This window comes from Bos indicus, chromosome 8 (assembly GCF_029378745.1).
Source record: "Bos indicus isolate NIAB-ARS_2022 breed Sahiwal x Tharparkar chromosome 8, NIAB-ARS_B.indTharparkar_mat_pri_1.0, whole genome shotgun sequence".
NCBI classification, from domain to species: Eukaryota; Metazoa; Chordata; class Mammalia; order Artiodactyla; family Bovidae; genus Bos; species Bos indicus.
Window position 1 is genome coordinate 1304434 of NC_091767.1, and position 16973 is coordinate 1321406.

The 16973-nt window shown below is 38.1% G+C and overlaps 1 protein-coding gene across 5 annotated transcripts in view; it reads right to left on the reverse strand.

The window, feature by feature from the left end:
• The window catches only part of NEK1 (NIMA related kinase 1), a 133846-nt gene that overhangs the window by 43548 nt on the left and 73325 nt on the right, over window positions 1-16973 (reverse strand). For 4 of the 5 annotated variants that reach the window (XM_070794355.1, XM_070794353.1, XM_070794352.1 and 1 more), the window contains 5 exons: window positions 5336-5419; window positions 4826-4909; window positions 4317-4394; window positions 3334-3429; window positions 418-549 (listed from right to left, as the gene is read on the reverse strand). In XM_070794355.1, the coding sequence (XP_070650456.1) occupies window positions 418-549; window positions 3334-3429; window positions 4317-4394; window positions 4826-4909; window positions 5336-5419 (474 nt within the window). The remainder of the gene's footprint in view (window positions 1-417; window positions 550-3333; window positions 3430-4316; window positions 4395-4825; window positions 4910-5335; window positions 5420-16973) is intronic. The other variant, XM_070794354.1, reaches the window with a different exon arrangement.

A 16973-nucleotide genomic window follows, 5' to 3' on the forward strand; every position in this document is an offset into this window, starting at 1 on the left:
CCATATGGCATGATAGAGATTCAAAAGTAGAAGCTTACAGAAATAACTGATTAATTAAGTGAAATTATGCTGAGTCCTCTAACATTTGCTATACCAAGAAATGAACTTCTGCTAATTTTGACTGCCAGGGAGTAAAAGTGCTTTTTTGCATTATTTTTCACACATTTCTATATGTTCAAGAGTCTTTTAGAGTATTAGGGAATCATTTTAATATATTTTTATCTATCAAGTGGTCTTATATGTGAAACCTAAGAGCAGTGAGGCTCCAATACTCAACAGTAAACCATACATGAAAATCTTAAGAATTTTTTTCCCTAGAAAAACCTAATCAGACATTAGGAATTTAGGTAATTTAATTAAATTTAGTCCCTTTAGTATTCTTTGACTTTGAGGAATTCTAAATTATAGAAAGCTTACCATACACACTTCCTTCAAAGCCGAAGTCACAGAAATAACAGGTCTCATTGGCTGCTTTGTTGGGGAACCCCCCATTTCCTGCTGCCCTGACGGCGGAGACACATCAGAGTTCTTTATTCCCTTGGCCACCAACTGTAATAAGAATGTAAGCACATTGGCCAATTTACATTTGCATGAAGAGACAAAGTGGTATATATATAAGATCACTGCCTATACACTCAAACCGCAAGAAGTTTTTTCATTCCTCAACTTTCGCTGTGCAAGGCAATGTACTAGGTGCTGGGGAAATATCAGTGAATAGACAGACACGTCTCTGGCTTCACATACACAGCCATGTGTCCCATGGTGCTAAATAACTCCTTTCCACCACATTAACAATGTTTTACAAATTGCCTTCTAAAAGATTAAACATTAGTGCTCTAATTTCAACCCTTACAAAATCTGGCAAAAACAAAAAAAAGCTTACTTACTAATCTTATATTTCAAAAAGGATGCTTCTGCAAATTCTAAAGTTTGGTACAATCTTAACATGAACATCAGTTACCCATCATGAGAGCCCTGATTATAAAATGTCAACATAAATAAGAAAGGAAAATGTGCAAAGTACAGGTAGTAAGATTTACTTCACTGAAAATACCATTTGTTATTTTCTCATGTTTTTGCTTTTATCTTGCCATGGAGACTCTGTAAACAATGTGAAATCATGTTCTGAACTTTCAGTAAATATAAGGAAATGGCATTTCTCAGTCTGCTCACAGGAACACGGCAGCAAGTCACTCCCAACTTCTCTCTCTTCTTGAAACAAGTAAATAAGAATTTCTGATGAGAAAGTATCAATATCAATATTTCAAACTAGTATTTATTGAGCATGTTCTAAGCATAAGATAGTAATCCAATTCTAGCATTTAGTTCTCTGATCTTTCATTTTATACCAACAACTATTCTGTTCAAAAGGAGATGGAGATAGCCAACATAAAACTGAAGGAGAAGAACTAAGTTGGAGGAATGATACTACTTGACTTCAAGACTTACTGAAAGCTGAGGTTATCAAGGCAGTGTAATAATAATGAAAACAGATCAACGGAACAGACCAGAGAGCCCAGAAACAGACCTACACAAATACAGTCAACTGCATTTAACAAAGGAGCAAAGACAATTCACTGGAGAAAGCACAGACTGCTTATCAACAAATGATGCTAGAACTACTGGACACCCACAGGCAAACACACAAACAACCTGACACCCCGACAAGTACTCACTCACAACTGATTACAGGCCTAAATGTAAAATTCAAAACTTTATATAAAAACCCCTAGAAGATAACACAGGAGAAAATCCAGATGACCTTGGGTTTGGCAGTAACTTTTAGATACAACACCAAAGGCACAATCTATATTAACTTCGACCTTAAGAGAAAACTTAAGTTATAGACAAAAATACTTATTGATAAATGTTATGAGTTAAACAGGGCATGAGAACAAAGACCACCAAATTCAGTCCAGCAGGATCAAGATACAGGAGGGAGAGCTGTGACATTCTTTTCACACTACTCATCTTGGAAAAAAAAATCTTTTCTTTTAATCAACAGAAGGTATTTTAATGAAGAAAATGTTTCACACATTATTATTAAAAATCTACTCCGTATTATACTAAAATCTATATGGCTGCCACATATATGGCTAATGACTAGTACAGACAGAGTCTCTGAAGATATCTGATCCATGGTCTAAGAAAGTCACTGGCATCTAATAAGAAGGATCCTGAGCAGCCTCCAGGAAATGCTTACACTTTATGATCAAACATCTACTTGTCTCTCCCCGGGTCAACTAAACAGACATAAAGAACCTGAGATAACAAACAAGTAAAGAAAGGCAAATGAAATCTAAACCAAATAACGAAAACAAACAAAACATCCTCCTAACTCTCATAATTACTTTAAAACAAAACTAATTCAGTTATTAAAAAATTAAGGGTAATTCAGAGTAACTACTGAGATGTGGCAACACCACTATAAGCCAAGCAATACATTTATTAATACAGGAGAACTTGAGCCTTCTGTGTAAATATCATGGATATATTATTTTTAGACAGAAATGTTAATGCTATTCAACATTAACCAGACTGTAAGATAGAAGACCATCGTGTATTTTTTAATTTGTGAAAGAAGAAAACATTAGATTGAGTCCGTTATTCAGAAAGATGATTGACATAAAAAAAAAACATAAAAATTAACTAAGTTAAGAAGAAAAGTTTCATAGAAGAAAAAATGTAAAACTTCAAAACAAATATAACTCAATTTGTTACAAATTGATTACCTGGCTAATTTTAGAATATCTACTTCATTCTAACAAGCTTTGTAAAAATTCAATCAAAGTTATTTTTTTTTTTTTAATGTGCAAAAGGAATAAAACACTGATCTGAAAGTTTCATAAGTGAGGGTTAGGAAACAAGCTGCTTTGGAAGCTTTTTCCACTAGCTATTTTATCACCAGGTTAATACAGTCAAAAGACTTTTCTATATTGTTTATATCTTCACAAAAGGTTTTTAATTATCACTGTAAAACTGTTTCTGTTTTATCTGCAATTACACTAGTTGCTGAAAAATTAATTAACAATGACACCTAATGACAAAACTCAAAATTTCACCAAATACTGAGGCCAGATTTATAAACATATGAAATTATCAACTTAACTACTCTTGGAAGTATAGATAAATACAAATGCTATTTTATCTCACCTCACATCAAACACCAAAATAACTTCCACATAGATCATCATCCTTAAAAGATGAAAGAGACAGAGACGCAGGAAAATGAATGAGAATAAAAACACAGAATCACAGGGTTGTGGCTGGCACAGCTCCCTTGAGAGCTGGGAGGGTGGCAAAGGCAGGGTCCTCACAGGGGCCTTGGCTTACATGCTCCTCCCACACTTTCTTCTCTCTCTCATATGCCTCCTTCCGCTTGCGCTCAAGCTGCTCCTTCAGGACGGCTGCACGGGCACTTGCCTGGGCCTGGAAAGGAGGACAATCCACAAAATTAACGCCAGAAAGAAAGGCACAGGGTTTGCCTTTCTTTCCTGGTCTAAAAAGTATTTCCATATATGCTTACATACAAACACACATTAATCTTTTTTGGTTAGAGTTGTGTGTAAGTGTATATGTGTACAGGCTTCCTAGGTGACTCAGTTGTAAAGAAATCATCGTATATGCAGGAGAGTTGGGTTTGATCCCTGGGCCAGGAAGATTCCCCTGGAGAAGGAAATGGCAACCCATTCCAGTATTCTTGCCTAGAGAATCCCATGGACAGAGGAGCCTGGGGGGGCTACAGTCCATGCGGTGACAAAGAGTCAGACACGACTGGGTGACTAAACAACAACAGTATATGTGAATGCATGTCTATGTGAGACAGTGTGGCTGAGAGTATGTGTGTGTGTGTTGGTGGGGGGGGTGCCCCTCCAGAATACAAACAGGCTGCAAACCCGGCACCTAAATCAGGTGTCAAAACACAGCAGCTGCTCAATAAGTATCTCTGGAGTGAAAATAAATGAATGTACATTCAAAAGGAAATAAACGTGGGAAAGTTTTAAAAGATGACAATTATGCACAAACTTGTCTTCACAGAAATGGACACTATGTTTTTCATTTTCACGGTTACCATTTTCTCTTTTTAAGATTACTTGTGTGATAGTTCCATGTATTTATGCCATGCTTTCATCAAATTGTTCTCCATAAATAAGATATAAAGAGAGAGAGAAATGCTACTTTTCAGAAACAAAGCGAGGACAAAGAAAAGTTAAGGCAAAAGAATAAGGTGATTTAACGATGAAAGACTTAAGAACACAATTTTCTATTGGGTTCCGTTTTCTCTAAGAAAACCCCTATCACCTTCCAGTACATACCTTCAGGGCTTCCACTTTTTTACGCCTCACATCGGCCTCCTCACTTCCTTCTTGATCTTCAGAGCTGTCAGTTTCCTTCTACAAAATAAGTAGTGAACACAGCAGCACTTAGGATAGAACCGCAAATTCACTGCAGAGTTTATATGAATAAATAAACATCTAAAAATGAAAAATGGTAACTTATTCAGAGCTACAACTTGAACTCTCCAGAACCATCAACTCCTATGGACACTGGGAAAAACAGATAAAAAGCGAGTGATATAAAATGTCCCCTTTTATATGTCCATGGCTACTACTCACACTTTCCTCTCAGAATTCCCCTGGAACAACAGGTCTTATCAATTTTAAGTCATATAAATATGATTTTCTGTATTCCTATATAGTTTTTTTGGTCTTTGACTTTCACTGTCTTCATGAGATTTTATCTTGTGTTAGTGGCACAGCATTTTTAATCTCAATATATTAAAATGTCATTCAAGTACTTTTTGAAAAATAGATTTTCAACCTGCCTTTTCACCACGAAGCTTGGCTCTAATCTGTTGGCGTTCATTGAAATTCTGCAATCTTATTTGTCTTAGTCTTGCCAAATAAACCTACAAAGAGAAAAAAAAAAAGGCAACATTTCAATTTAAAAAAAAACTACCAATATTTTTATTGCTAAAATGTTTTTAATTTAAAGAAAAGTGTTAATGGGAATATAAGAAATAAAATTTTGAGATCTGGTTAATGGAAATGTAATATTAGCTTTCAAGTGTTTAATTTAGATCAATTTATTTATGAAAAGAAATACATTACAGTGACAAAAATTTTTAATTTTATTGAAAGAAATTGAAATCAGAATACGGAAAAGCAGTTATGGAGCAAAATCATAACACAGTATGTCAGCCAAGATATATTATTAACAGGTCCCTACAGACCTACAAATCCTCCAATCACCGTGAAGAACGTAAACCATGCAGGAAAGGAAGGCAATCAACTCAAAGTGACGGTGCCAGGCAGCGAGCATGCGGGAGGCGTACCTCTTCCTCTTTGTTTCTCGGCTTCCCTCCTCGTGAAGAGCTGGGCCTGCCTCCATAGAGAGCTGCCAGGTTGTGCAGGATGCCCTGTGCGTCACGTAATGTACTAAGTTTAAAGAATGACTATAGCTACAGCAGCATCTTACCTAGGAACAGCCTGGGGCCACTATTTTTGCTGGCAAGTACTGATCACATCTAGGTGATTAGCTGATAAACAAAAAACAGACCCTGGCATTTTCCTTGATCAATTTAACCAATGCATTCATGGAACAGAAAAAAGCAATTAAATCCCAAACTTAGTCAATATTAACAGAGACCAGCTACACTTTTACTAGCCACTTAAGTGAACAGAGTTTTAAAAACTGCTTTGGAGGTCAGCTAAACTCCAAATCAAAATCTCTCTCTACAAAGGCCCATCATGTCTACATGTTTGCTTACATGTAGCACTTACATACTAAGCACACACACGACAGGGAACGTGCTAGCTGCAGTTCCCTGCTTGCAGGCACGCCGCATATCTAGACTGCAAGTGACCCGCCCAACCACATAGGGACTCGTGATCTTATGGTTTATCCCAAGGGTGCAATAAGCTCCTTGCCAAAATGACTTGTAAGGACCCCGCTCTCTTCCTGTAGCAGCAGTGGTGCTCCAAGAGCCTCCCAGCGTACTAATCAAAGCCCTCTTCCCTCTGCCCATCTTGCCTCTATCAGCTTGCTAAAAGTATACTTTTTGTATTTGTCACCTATATTTTTCTGCTTCCCATTTATGTTTTAATCTGCTGCACTTTGGGTTCTGATCCCACTATGGCTCTGAAAAATTTCCAAGGCTACCAATGGCCTCCAAGTTCACAGTGCAAATGTACCCTTTTGAGCAAATTACGCAATTACTATTTCTACTGGAAATTAGTTTTGATTGTATCTATTTATGTCAGTATCTTTTTCTCTCATAAAAATCATATAAGTTCACCATAGGAAACATATAAAATAAAGACAAGACATTCATAATTCTACCATCTGAGAAAGTTTAACAGTATTTTCCTCCAGATTTCCTTATGTGCCTATGTAGGAAATATTTTAGTTTGAAATATTATAGCTAACAACAGAAAGAAGAAAAGGAGTGTACAGGGACGTCCCATGTACCCTTCATCCAGTCTCTCCGAACTGTATCATCTTGTATTACTGCGGTGCACTATCCAAACTGGGAAGCTGGGCCTGCATGAACCACAGGATTTCACTGCTTACACATGCACATTTTTATATCTACAACAGATCATCTTATTACACACACAGCTTTGTTAGACCACCATCAAATCAAGATACTTAATTGTACAATTACTGTATCACTTCACAGCCACATTTTCTACTCTATCCCAGCCTGTCAACTGCTGATCTATTCTCCATCTTTACAATTATATTTCAACAACTTCTATATATATACACACAGAATGTATCCTCCTCCAGTTGACGGTTTTCACTTGATTTTACTCCCCTGCAGTCCATTCAAGGCAATGGACACAAGACTCAATGGTTTGTTCTATCTGAGTGTTGAGTAGTAGACTAAGGTATGGAAATGCTACGCTTTATTTAATCATTCACCTGCTGAAGGACCCTTGGATTTCCCGTTTTTGACTATTAAGAGTAAAGTTGCTAGTAACACTCATGTTAAAAGTTTCTTGGGCTTTCCTGGTGGCACAGTGGTAAAGAATCTGCCTACCAATGCAGGAGAAGTAGGTTCAATTCCTGGGTTGGGAAGATCCCCCGGAGAAGGAAATGGCAACCCACTCAAGTATTCTTGCCTGGCAAATGCCATGGACAGAAAAGCCTGGTGGGCTATAGTCCAAAGGGTCCCAGAGAATCAGACATGACTTAGTGACTCAACAACAAAATGTTTCTTTGTGAAAATAAGTTTTCTCTGGGACAAGTAGAATTGCCTACTCTTGGTATTGCAGATCCATCTGCAGTTTTAAAATGGACTGCCAAACAGTTCTGCAAAGAGGCTGTATCAGTTAACCCCTACCAGCAATGTTTGATGACTCCCTTTTTCCACATCTTCATCAGCATTTGGTTTTATCACAATTGGGTAGGCAGTGATGCATTATTGTGGTTTAATTAATTTGCATTTCCCAAATGGCTAATAATGCTGAACATCTTTGCATGTGTTTATCTTCCATCTGCATATTCTCTTCAAGGAAAGGTTTAGAGTGTCTTTTGCCCATAGGTAGGCAGATTCTTTACCACTGTGCCAAACATATACAAAGTTTTATATAACTTTGTACAGTTAAATGTTGAGTTTTTATATGTTCTAGATACAAATCTTTTGTTAAACATGGGGTTACAAATATTTTCCTTCAATATATAACCTGTATTTTCTTCCTCTTAACAAGGTCTTTTGAAGAGCAAAAGTTTTAAATTCTGATGAAGTCAAATTTATCAAGTTTTTCTTTTATGTATTGTGCTTTTAGTGTCAAGTCTAAGAACTCTTTGTCTAGTCTTAGGTCTTAAATTTTCTTCTTTTCCTGTAAGTTTTACAATTTTCTCTTTTACATTAGAGTGCATGAACTGTTCTGTTTTATACAGTGTGAGGCTGAAGTCAAAGTTCATACTTTTGTCTAACAATGATGAGACATTTCTTGACTGGATTGTGATGAGTGACAAAAAGTGGGTTTTACATGACAACCAGTGATGAGCAGCTCAGTGGTTGGATCAAGAAGAAGCTCCAAAGCACTTCTCAAAGCCAAACTCGCACCATAAAAAGGTCATGGTCACTGGTGGTCTGGTTCCCGTCTGATCCACTATGGCTTTCTGAATCCCAGTGAAACCATTACATCTGAGAAGTATGCTCAGCAAATTGATAAGATGCACCAAAAACTGCAATGCCTGCAGCCGACACTGGTCAACATAATGAGCCCAATTCTTCCCCACAACAATGCACAACTGCACATCACACAATCAATGCTTCAAAAGTTGAATGAATTGGGCTACAAAGCTTTACCTCATCCACCATATTCACCTAACTCCTTGCTAACCAACTAAAACTTTTTCAAGTGTCTCAACAACTTTTTGCAGGGAAAATGCTTCCATAATCAGCAAGAGGCAGAAAATGCTTTCCAAGAGTTCGTTCAATCCCGAAGCACAGATTTTTACACTACAGGAATAAACAAACTTATTTCTTATTTGCAAAAATATGTTGACTGTAATTGTTCCTACTTTGATTAATAAAGATGTGTTTGAGCCTAGTCATAATGATTTAAAATTCACAGTCCATACCTGCAATTACTTTTTCAACCTAATTTATAAATTTCAAAACACGCTTGTCCAAATCTATTTTAAAATGTTTCTGAGATTTTAATAAGAATTGCAAATTTAAGAAGACTTGCCATTTTTTATTACACACTGAGACTTCCAATTAACGACCACGGCAAGTGTCTCTAAATATTTAACAATTTTGTCAAGATATTATCATTTTCATGGCACAAATCTTACATGTTTATTATTATACTTTTTCTCCCCACTTTGTTTGGGGCAACTGTAAATGGTATATTGCTGTTTTTTAAATATCAGTTTCCATTTCTTCATTGTCAACGTACAGAAATCAGTCGACTTTTGTGAAATGATCTTATATCATGTAACTATGAGTTCATTTTTTAGTTCTAGGAGTGCTTTGGTATACAGCCCTTGAGATATTCTATGCGGATAATCATGTCAACTGGAAACAGTAATAGTTTCATTCCTTCTTTTCAAATCTGTATGCCTTTACTCTCTTTTTTGTTCCTTACTGCACTAACCAAAACTGCCAGCTGCTGCTGCTGCTGCTAACTCACTTCAGTCGTGTCCGACTCTGTGTGACTCCATAGACGGCAGCCTACCAGGCTCACCCGTCCTTGGGATTCTCCAGGCAAGAACACTGGAGTGGGTTGCCATTTCCTTCTCCAATGCATGAAAGTGAAAAGGGAAAGTGAAGTCGCTCAGTCGTGTCCGACCCTCAGCGACCCCATGGACTGCAGCCTTCCAGGCTCCTCCGTCCATGGGATTTTCCAGGCAAGAGTACTGGAGTTGGGTGCCATTGCCTTCTCCAAAACTGCCAGCAGTATGATAATTAAAAGTGGTGAGAGTTAACTTCCTTGTTTTTTTCCAGACTGTAGTGGGAGAGCATTCAGTCCTCTACCTGTAAGTATTAAGTTAGGTGTGAGTTTGTTTATAGATGTGCATTATGAGGTTGAGGACAATCCCACTGATTTTCAGTTACTGACAGTTTATATTATGTATGTTGATCTCTGTCAAAAGATTTTCTGCATCAATTGTTACGCTCACATGATTTTTCTTTAGCCTGTTGACAGGGTGGAACAAAACAGACTTGGGTTTCCAGACTAAATCCTACTTGGTTGTGGTTGGATTCAATTGACTAAAATTCAGGTTCTGGCCTACTTTTGTGGGCTTTACTTCAATACAAGTCTGGTATTCTGAACTCTTGTAACGTTACTCTGGTCTGCTTCACTATTCTGGTGCTGATGCAGCTCCTGCTCAGGCCCTTCTGTGAAGATGAAGCTGCTTTCCAGGTCACCTGCTGTTACTGAAGATATCCTGATGGGAGGCGGGGGCGGGGGGGTTGCCACTGAGCTTGGTCTCCTTGTCATTAGGCAGAGCATGGGGACACTTTGTGTAAACTGCTATGGATAGATGGATCACCTGCTCATGTACTAGCTGTTAAGTGGACTGGGATAGTCCAGGGCTTTGCTGCCACAGGTGGGTCAAACTGTCCTCCAAGTCACCTGCTCATGCTCTAGTTGTGGAATGGGGCTGGGACAGCCTGGGGCTTCATTGCTGCCCACAGTTTAACCCACCCACCAGGACCCCCAGGGCAGACAGTGGGATTCCTCTTTCCCAGTATGTTGGTGAGTGAGAGGATTTTCTTGTCTTTTGTTGTTGTTCAGTCATTCATCGTGTCCAACTCTTTGTGACCCCATGGACTAAGCACACCAGGCTTTCCTGTCCTTCACCGTCTCCTGGAGTTTGCGCAAACTCATGGCCATTGAGTTGGTGGTGCCATTCAACCATCTTGTTCTCTGGCGTCTCCTTCTCCTTCTGCCTTCAATACTTCCCAGCATCAGGGTCTTCTCCAATGAGTCAGCTCTTTGCATCAGGTGGCCAAAGGACTGGAGCTTCAGCATCAGCCTTTCCAATGAATATTCAGGGTTGATTTCCTTTAGGATGGACTGGTTGGATCTTCCTGCAGTCCAAGCGACTCTCAAGAGTCTTCTCCAACACCACAGTTTGAAAGCATCAATTCTTTGGCACTCAGCCTTCTTTTCTTGTTTAGTTTTGTTTTTTTATCTATGTCTATGGTAGATCTGGGAATTCCCTGGTGGCTCAGATGGTAAAGCGTCTGCCTACAATGAGGGAGACCCAGGTTCAATCCCTGGGTCAGGAAGATCTCTTGGAGAAGGAAATGGCAACCCACTCCAGTATTCTTGTGTGGAAAATTCCATGGACGGAGGAGCCTGGTAGGCTATAGTAAATGGGGTCGCAAAGAGTTGGACACGACTGAGTGACTTCACTTTCACTTTCATGGTGGATCTGGACTGCAGGCATGTCCAACACTCAGTTCATGAAATACAGGAGAGGTGATTTCCAGAGTGTTACTGTATTTAGAGGGAAGAGCAGGAAAAAGTAGGTCCTGGAAGAGTGGAGAAGTTATTTTTTTAGTAGTGAGGGTACTACAATATACTCCACGGTAAGACTAGTACTGCTACTGCTAAGTCGCTTCATCTGTCCAACTCTGTGCGACCCCATAGATGGCAGCCCACCAGGCTTCCCTGTCCCTGGTATTCTCCAGGCAAGAACACTGGAGTGGGCTGCCATTTCCTTCTCCGGTTTTATATCATACATGACTATATATATGTACTTTGATATATGAGTATATAAAATTTAAAAATCTCTAGAACCATGAATATATTTAAGTTATGCCTTTAAATTTGTATTTATCCATTGAATATATAAATGTTAAATATGTACATAAATTTAAAAAAATATATTAAAAAAATAGACTAGCACAGGTGACCCTTAACCACTGTGGATGTGAACTGTGGGTGGGTCCACTGATACAAAGATGTTTTTCAATAGTAAACACACAACCTGCGGTTGTTGAGTTCATGCATGGATGCTGAACTGCAGACCTGATTTGGAGGAATCACGTATACAGAGCATAGGTTTAAGTTACCTGCAGGTTTTCAACTGCAAGGAGAGTCAATGCCCTCATCCCCACATTGTTCAAGGTTCAACTGTGTACCCAGGTTCCAGAATTACCATACGACTATGTTTTAGTCTTTACAGCAACCCCAGAGGCAAATTCTGGAACACAGGTTGTCAAACTATGGCTTACAGGTCAAATCCAGCTCGCCACCTATGTTTTTATGTTTTATACTCTAAGAATGGTTTTGCACATTTTTAAATGGTCAAAAAAACAAAAGTATTTCATGACCATATGAAAATGATATGAAATCCAAATTTCAGTTCCTAAGTAAAATTATACTGGACCTCAGCCATGCTCATTCATTCACACAGTGTCTATGGTTACTACCATGTGACAATGCAGAGCTAGTTATGACAGAGATATTATGGTTTGAAAAGACTAAGATATTTACAGAAAAATACCTGCCAATCCCTAGATTATGGAACAGTACACAGACCAAACTTAGTGTTCTACCTCCTGGGTCTATTATTTTGCTTGATAATTTATATATATTAAATATATTCTTTTCTATGTACCAAAAATTGTATTTGAGCAGGACAATGAAGGAATTTTTTAAGAGCTGAAAAAAATATCTTCTCAAAATAAACAAGTTAGTGATGAAGAACTAATTTGCTGCTAGGATACTCTACAACAAGAATGAGCAAACTACAATCCTCAGGTCACATCCAGTCAGCTGACTGAAGGTTTCACCAGCACAGCTCCGCCTATTCGCTCAAGTTTTCTCTGCCACGCAGAGCTGAGCCGTTACTTAGGACAGCAAATGGGCTGCAAAGCCTAGAACACTTACCATCTGCCCTTTTACAGGAAATATTTGCTATCCCTGCACTACAAAATCATCAAGTTCACAAGTTTTACCTAAAGTAAAGCAAACACTAACATGGGATTTAGGAACAAACAGCAAAGCAAATTACTTGGAAGAATGATCTTGAAAGTCAGACATACTGCGTTTGCCCGCTGCCTCCAGATATATCAAGTGATCTTGGGCAAAACTACACATGACTCTGAGTCAGTTTCAAAACCTGTGACCTGGGAATCAAAACCCCCACTCCAGAAAATTCCTGTCAGGATTAGATTCTAAGTAACTTTAATTTTTATGAATACTGTTCAGAGAAAGACAAACCACTTGGCTTGAGGTCCTACTTGTTAAGAGTTTCCTTAACCTGCATTTTTTCTATTAATATTATGTGAAAAGGGAAAAATGTGAATTTGCATACAAACACATGGAATTACTCTGAAATACCTGGTTCCTTTAAATCACAATTCAACCTAAAAATTATTTATGTTCCAAATGCTTGTTCACAGGACAGAAATTTTGATTTCATTTTGCCACAGGAACAATGTTGTAATTCATTAGGATTATTCTAATATAAAGCAGTTAACAAAAGGTACTGATCAAATAATTTAACTACAGCAGTTTTACAACTTCAGAGGGTTAATCTTTAAGACTTAAAACTTAACTGTTTAGGTTTGATTATTTATAAAGAGATTTTAGTATGAGAAAACACATTTTAGGTTTCAGATGTGTATCTGTCACAACCTCTTTACAACTGCTTCTTTTTCTCAGCAAAATAGGCATTTTACAACTGGCTATAAGAATAAACCATAGTGTAAAGGTGTATAGATTTTCAAACTGTACAAACAAGTCATAAACATTAATATTTCTTAATGGAAAGATATTTATGTGCTTCCTTAAATCAGTGGTATTAATATATTTTTCTTAAAGAGTAAATAACCATCACTGTACTTTTCTGTAGGTATAGCTGTTACGTAAAAGTCTCAGAAGTTAGAATGCTGAATGCTGTCAGAGCCCCAAAATAAGCAGTAATGACCACTATGAATGTAGTCCCCAAATAATATGTTTCTCCTCATTCATCACATCGAGGTCTCTGTTGATCAGTCTCTCTTGATTGTTCAACGTTGTAAACATCTGACAATATCAGCCAGTCAGTCAGTCGGTTCAGTCACTCAGTCACCATCAGTAGTGATTTTGGAGCTCAGGAAAATAAAGTCTGTCACTGTTTCCATTTTTTTGCCCGTCTATCTGCCATGAAGTGATGGGAATGGATGCCATGATCTTAGTTTTCTGAATGTTGAGCCAACTTTTTCACTCTCCTCTTTCACTTTCATCAAGAGGCTCTCTAGTTCTTCTTCACTTTCTGCCATAAAGGTGGTGTCATCTGCATTATCTGAGGTTATTGATATTTCTCCTGGCAATCTTGATTCCAGCTTGTGCTTCATCCAGCCCAGCATTTCTCATGATGTACTCTGCATATAAGTTAAATAAGCAGGGTGACAACATACAAGCCTTGACGTACTTCTTTCCTGATTTGGAACCAGTCTGTTGTTCCATGTCTAGTTCTAACTGTTGCTTCCTGACCTGCAAAGAGATTTCTCAAGAGGCAGGTCAGGTGGTCTGGTATTCCCGTCTCTTTCAGAATTTTCCAGTTTATTGTAATCCACACGGCCAAAGGCTTTGGCATAGTCAATAAGCAGAAGTAGATGTTTTTCTAGAACTCTCTTGCTTTTTCGATGATCCAACAGTTCAGTTCACTTGTCGCTCAGTCGTGTCCGACTCTTTGGGACTCCATGAACCACAGCACACCAGGCTTCCCCGTCCATCACCAACTCCCGGAGTCTACCCAAACCCATGTCCATCGAGTCGATGATGCCATCCAACCATCTTGTCTTCTGTCGTCCCCTTCTCCTCCTGCCCTCAATCCTTCACAGCATCAGGGTCTTTTCAAATGAGTCAGCTCTTTGCATCAGGTAGCCAAAGTATTGGAGTTTCAGCCTCAGTTCCTTCCAAAGAACACCTAGGACTGATCTCCTTTAGGATGGACTGGTTGGATCTCCTAGCAGTCCAAGGGACTCTCAAGAGTCTTCTCCAACACCACAGTTCAAAAGCATCAACTCTTTGGAATTCAGCTTTCTTTATAGTCCAACTCTCACATCCATAAATGACCACTGGAAAAACCATAGCCTTGACTAGATGGACCTTTGTTGGCAAAGTAATGTCTCGGCTTTTGAATATGCTGTCTAGGTTGGTCATAACTTTCCTTCCAAGGAGTAAGCGTCTTTTAATTCCATGGCTGTAATCGCCATCTGCAGTGATTTTGGAGCCCAGAAAAATAAAGTCAGCCACTGTTCCCACTGTTTCCCCATCTATCTGCCATGAAGTGATGGGACTGGATGCCATGATCTTAGTTTTCTGAATGTTGAGCTTTAAACCAACTTTTTCACTCTCCTCTTTCACCTTCATCAAGAGGCTCTTTAGTTCTTCATTTTCTGCCATAAGGGTGGTGTCATCTGCATATCTGAGGTTATTGATATTTCTCCCGGCAATCTTGATTCCAGCTTGTGCTTCCTCTAGCCCAGGGTTTCTCATGATGTACTCTGCATAAAAGTTAAATAAGCAGAGTGACAATATACAGCCTTGACGAACTCCTTTTCCTATTTGGAACCAGTCTGTTGTTCCATGTCCAGTTCTAACTGTTGCTTCCTGACCTGTATACAGGTTTCTCAAGAGGCAGGTCAAGTGGTCTGGTATTCCCATCTCTTTCAGAATTTTCCACAGTTTATTGTAATCCACACAGTCAAAGGCTTTGGCATAGTCAATAAAGCAGAAACAGATGTTTTTCTGGAATTCTCTTGCTTTTTTGATGATCCAGCGGATGTTGGCAATTTGATCTCTGGTTCCTCTGCCTTTTCTAAAACCAGCTTGAACATCTGGAAGTTCATGGTTCACGTATTGCTGAAGCCTGGCTCGGACAATTTTAAACATTACTTTACTAACATGTGAGATGAGTGCAATTGTGCGGTAGTTTGAGCATTCTTTGGCATTGCCTTTCTTTGGGATTGGAATGAACACTGACCTTTTCCAGTGCTGTGGCCACTGCTGAGTTTTCCATCTTTGCTGGCATACTGAGTGCAGCACTTTCACAGCATCATCTTTTAGGATTTGAAACAGCTCAACTGGAATTCCATCACCTCCACTAGCTTGGTTCGTAGTGATGCTTCTTAAGGCCCATTTAACTTTGCATTCCAGGATGTCTGGCTCTAGGTGAGTGATCACACCATCGTGATTATCTGGGTCGTGAAGATATTTTTCATAAACCTCTTCTGTGTATTCTTGCCACTTCTTCTTAATATCTTCTGCTTATGTTAGGTTCATACCATTTCTGTCCTTTATTGTGGCCATCTTTTCATGAAATGTTCCCTTGGTATCACTAATTTTCTTGAAGAGATCTCTAGTCTTTCCCATTCATATCTGACAATATAATGCATGTCTAATACAAACTGACAAAGGAAATTATAAAACTTGCCAAAGATGAAAGGATTTCATGAAAATAATGATAGTGATGCTGGAAAATAATTCAAATTACATGAAAAACCATTTACAAATACTCAGTGGTTGAATAAGTTATGTGAATTTTTAAAAACGGCAAGGAATTATGATGTTGTTCCTTCAAAATAGTACTGGAATTAAAAAATTCAGAAATGATCTTTGGAGAACTGCTAAAATCTCAACCATTTCTTTTTAAAAAAAACTGCCTTCTTTCATAACACAGTTATAAAAGTAAACCATACAGAAATTTTGAAGTGAAGGGTACACCATCTTTCATCAATCCTAACATGAAAATTTTTCACATTTTAACATCTCTGAAATGGTGTGCATCTTATAATCAATGGCATCTTCATGATCTGTTATAATCTTATAAACTGTAGGTCAGGTAGCAGTTATAACATAGGTGTAAACATATGAACTTTATTAGTTTTCTTCTTTCTTAGTGTCATAACTGGGCAACCTTAGTTCCTCAGTTTCAAGTAAAAAATTCACTTAAGTGGCTTGTTCAAGAGGAAAACAGGAGCCTAGTAGTTACTGAAGACCTTCCACTGATTTCCTCTGATGACAACAAGAAAGCACCAGCACCAAAGCTTGCTGACTCTTGAAAGAAAACACCAGAAACAAAATTTGGGTCCTCTTAAGAAATGCTGAAATCTCAGTGCACGTGGTGGTACCGAGTTTAATATCTGGGAAAACATGAATAGCAATGACCCTTATTTTAAAAGGAATGACTGGAAAAACAAATTATGAATGTAAAGTAGATTTAGGAATGAACACCTTTACCAATTTATTTTATTCATTTTCCTTTTTATGAATGCTCAAGTATAATATAATAAAAAAAAATCAGAGAATTATTTCAACAAGTATAAAACAAAAAGTTTAAGTGATAAAAAGCACTGTATCAAGTTAAATCAGCAACTTTTTCTCTTTTAATCATGTATAACACTATGCCTTATAGTTGTAACTTGGATTTTATAAAAAACATATATTACTCATTATAAAATTCTATCTGAAAAATTATAATCCTTCTCAAGTTACTTTCAGAAT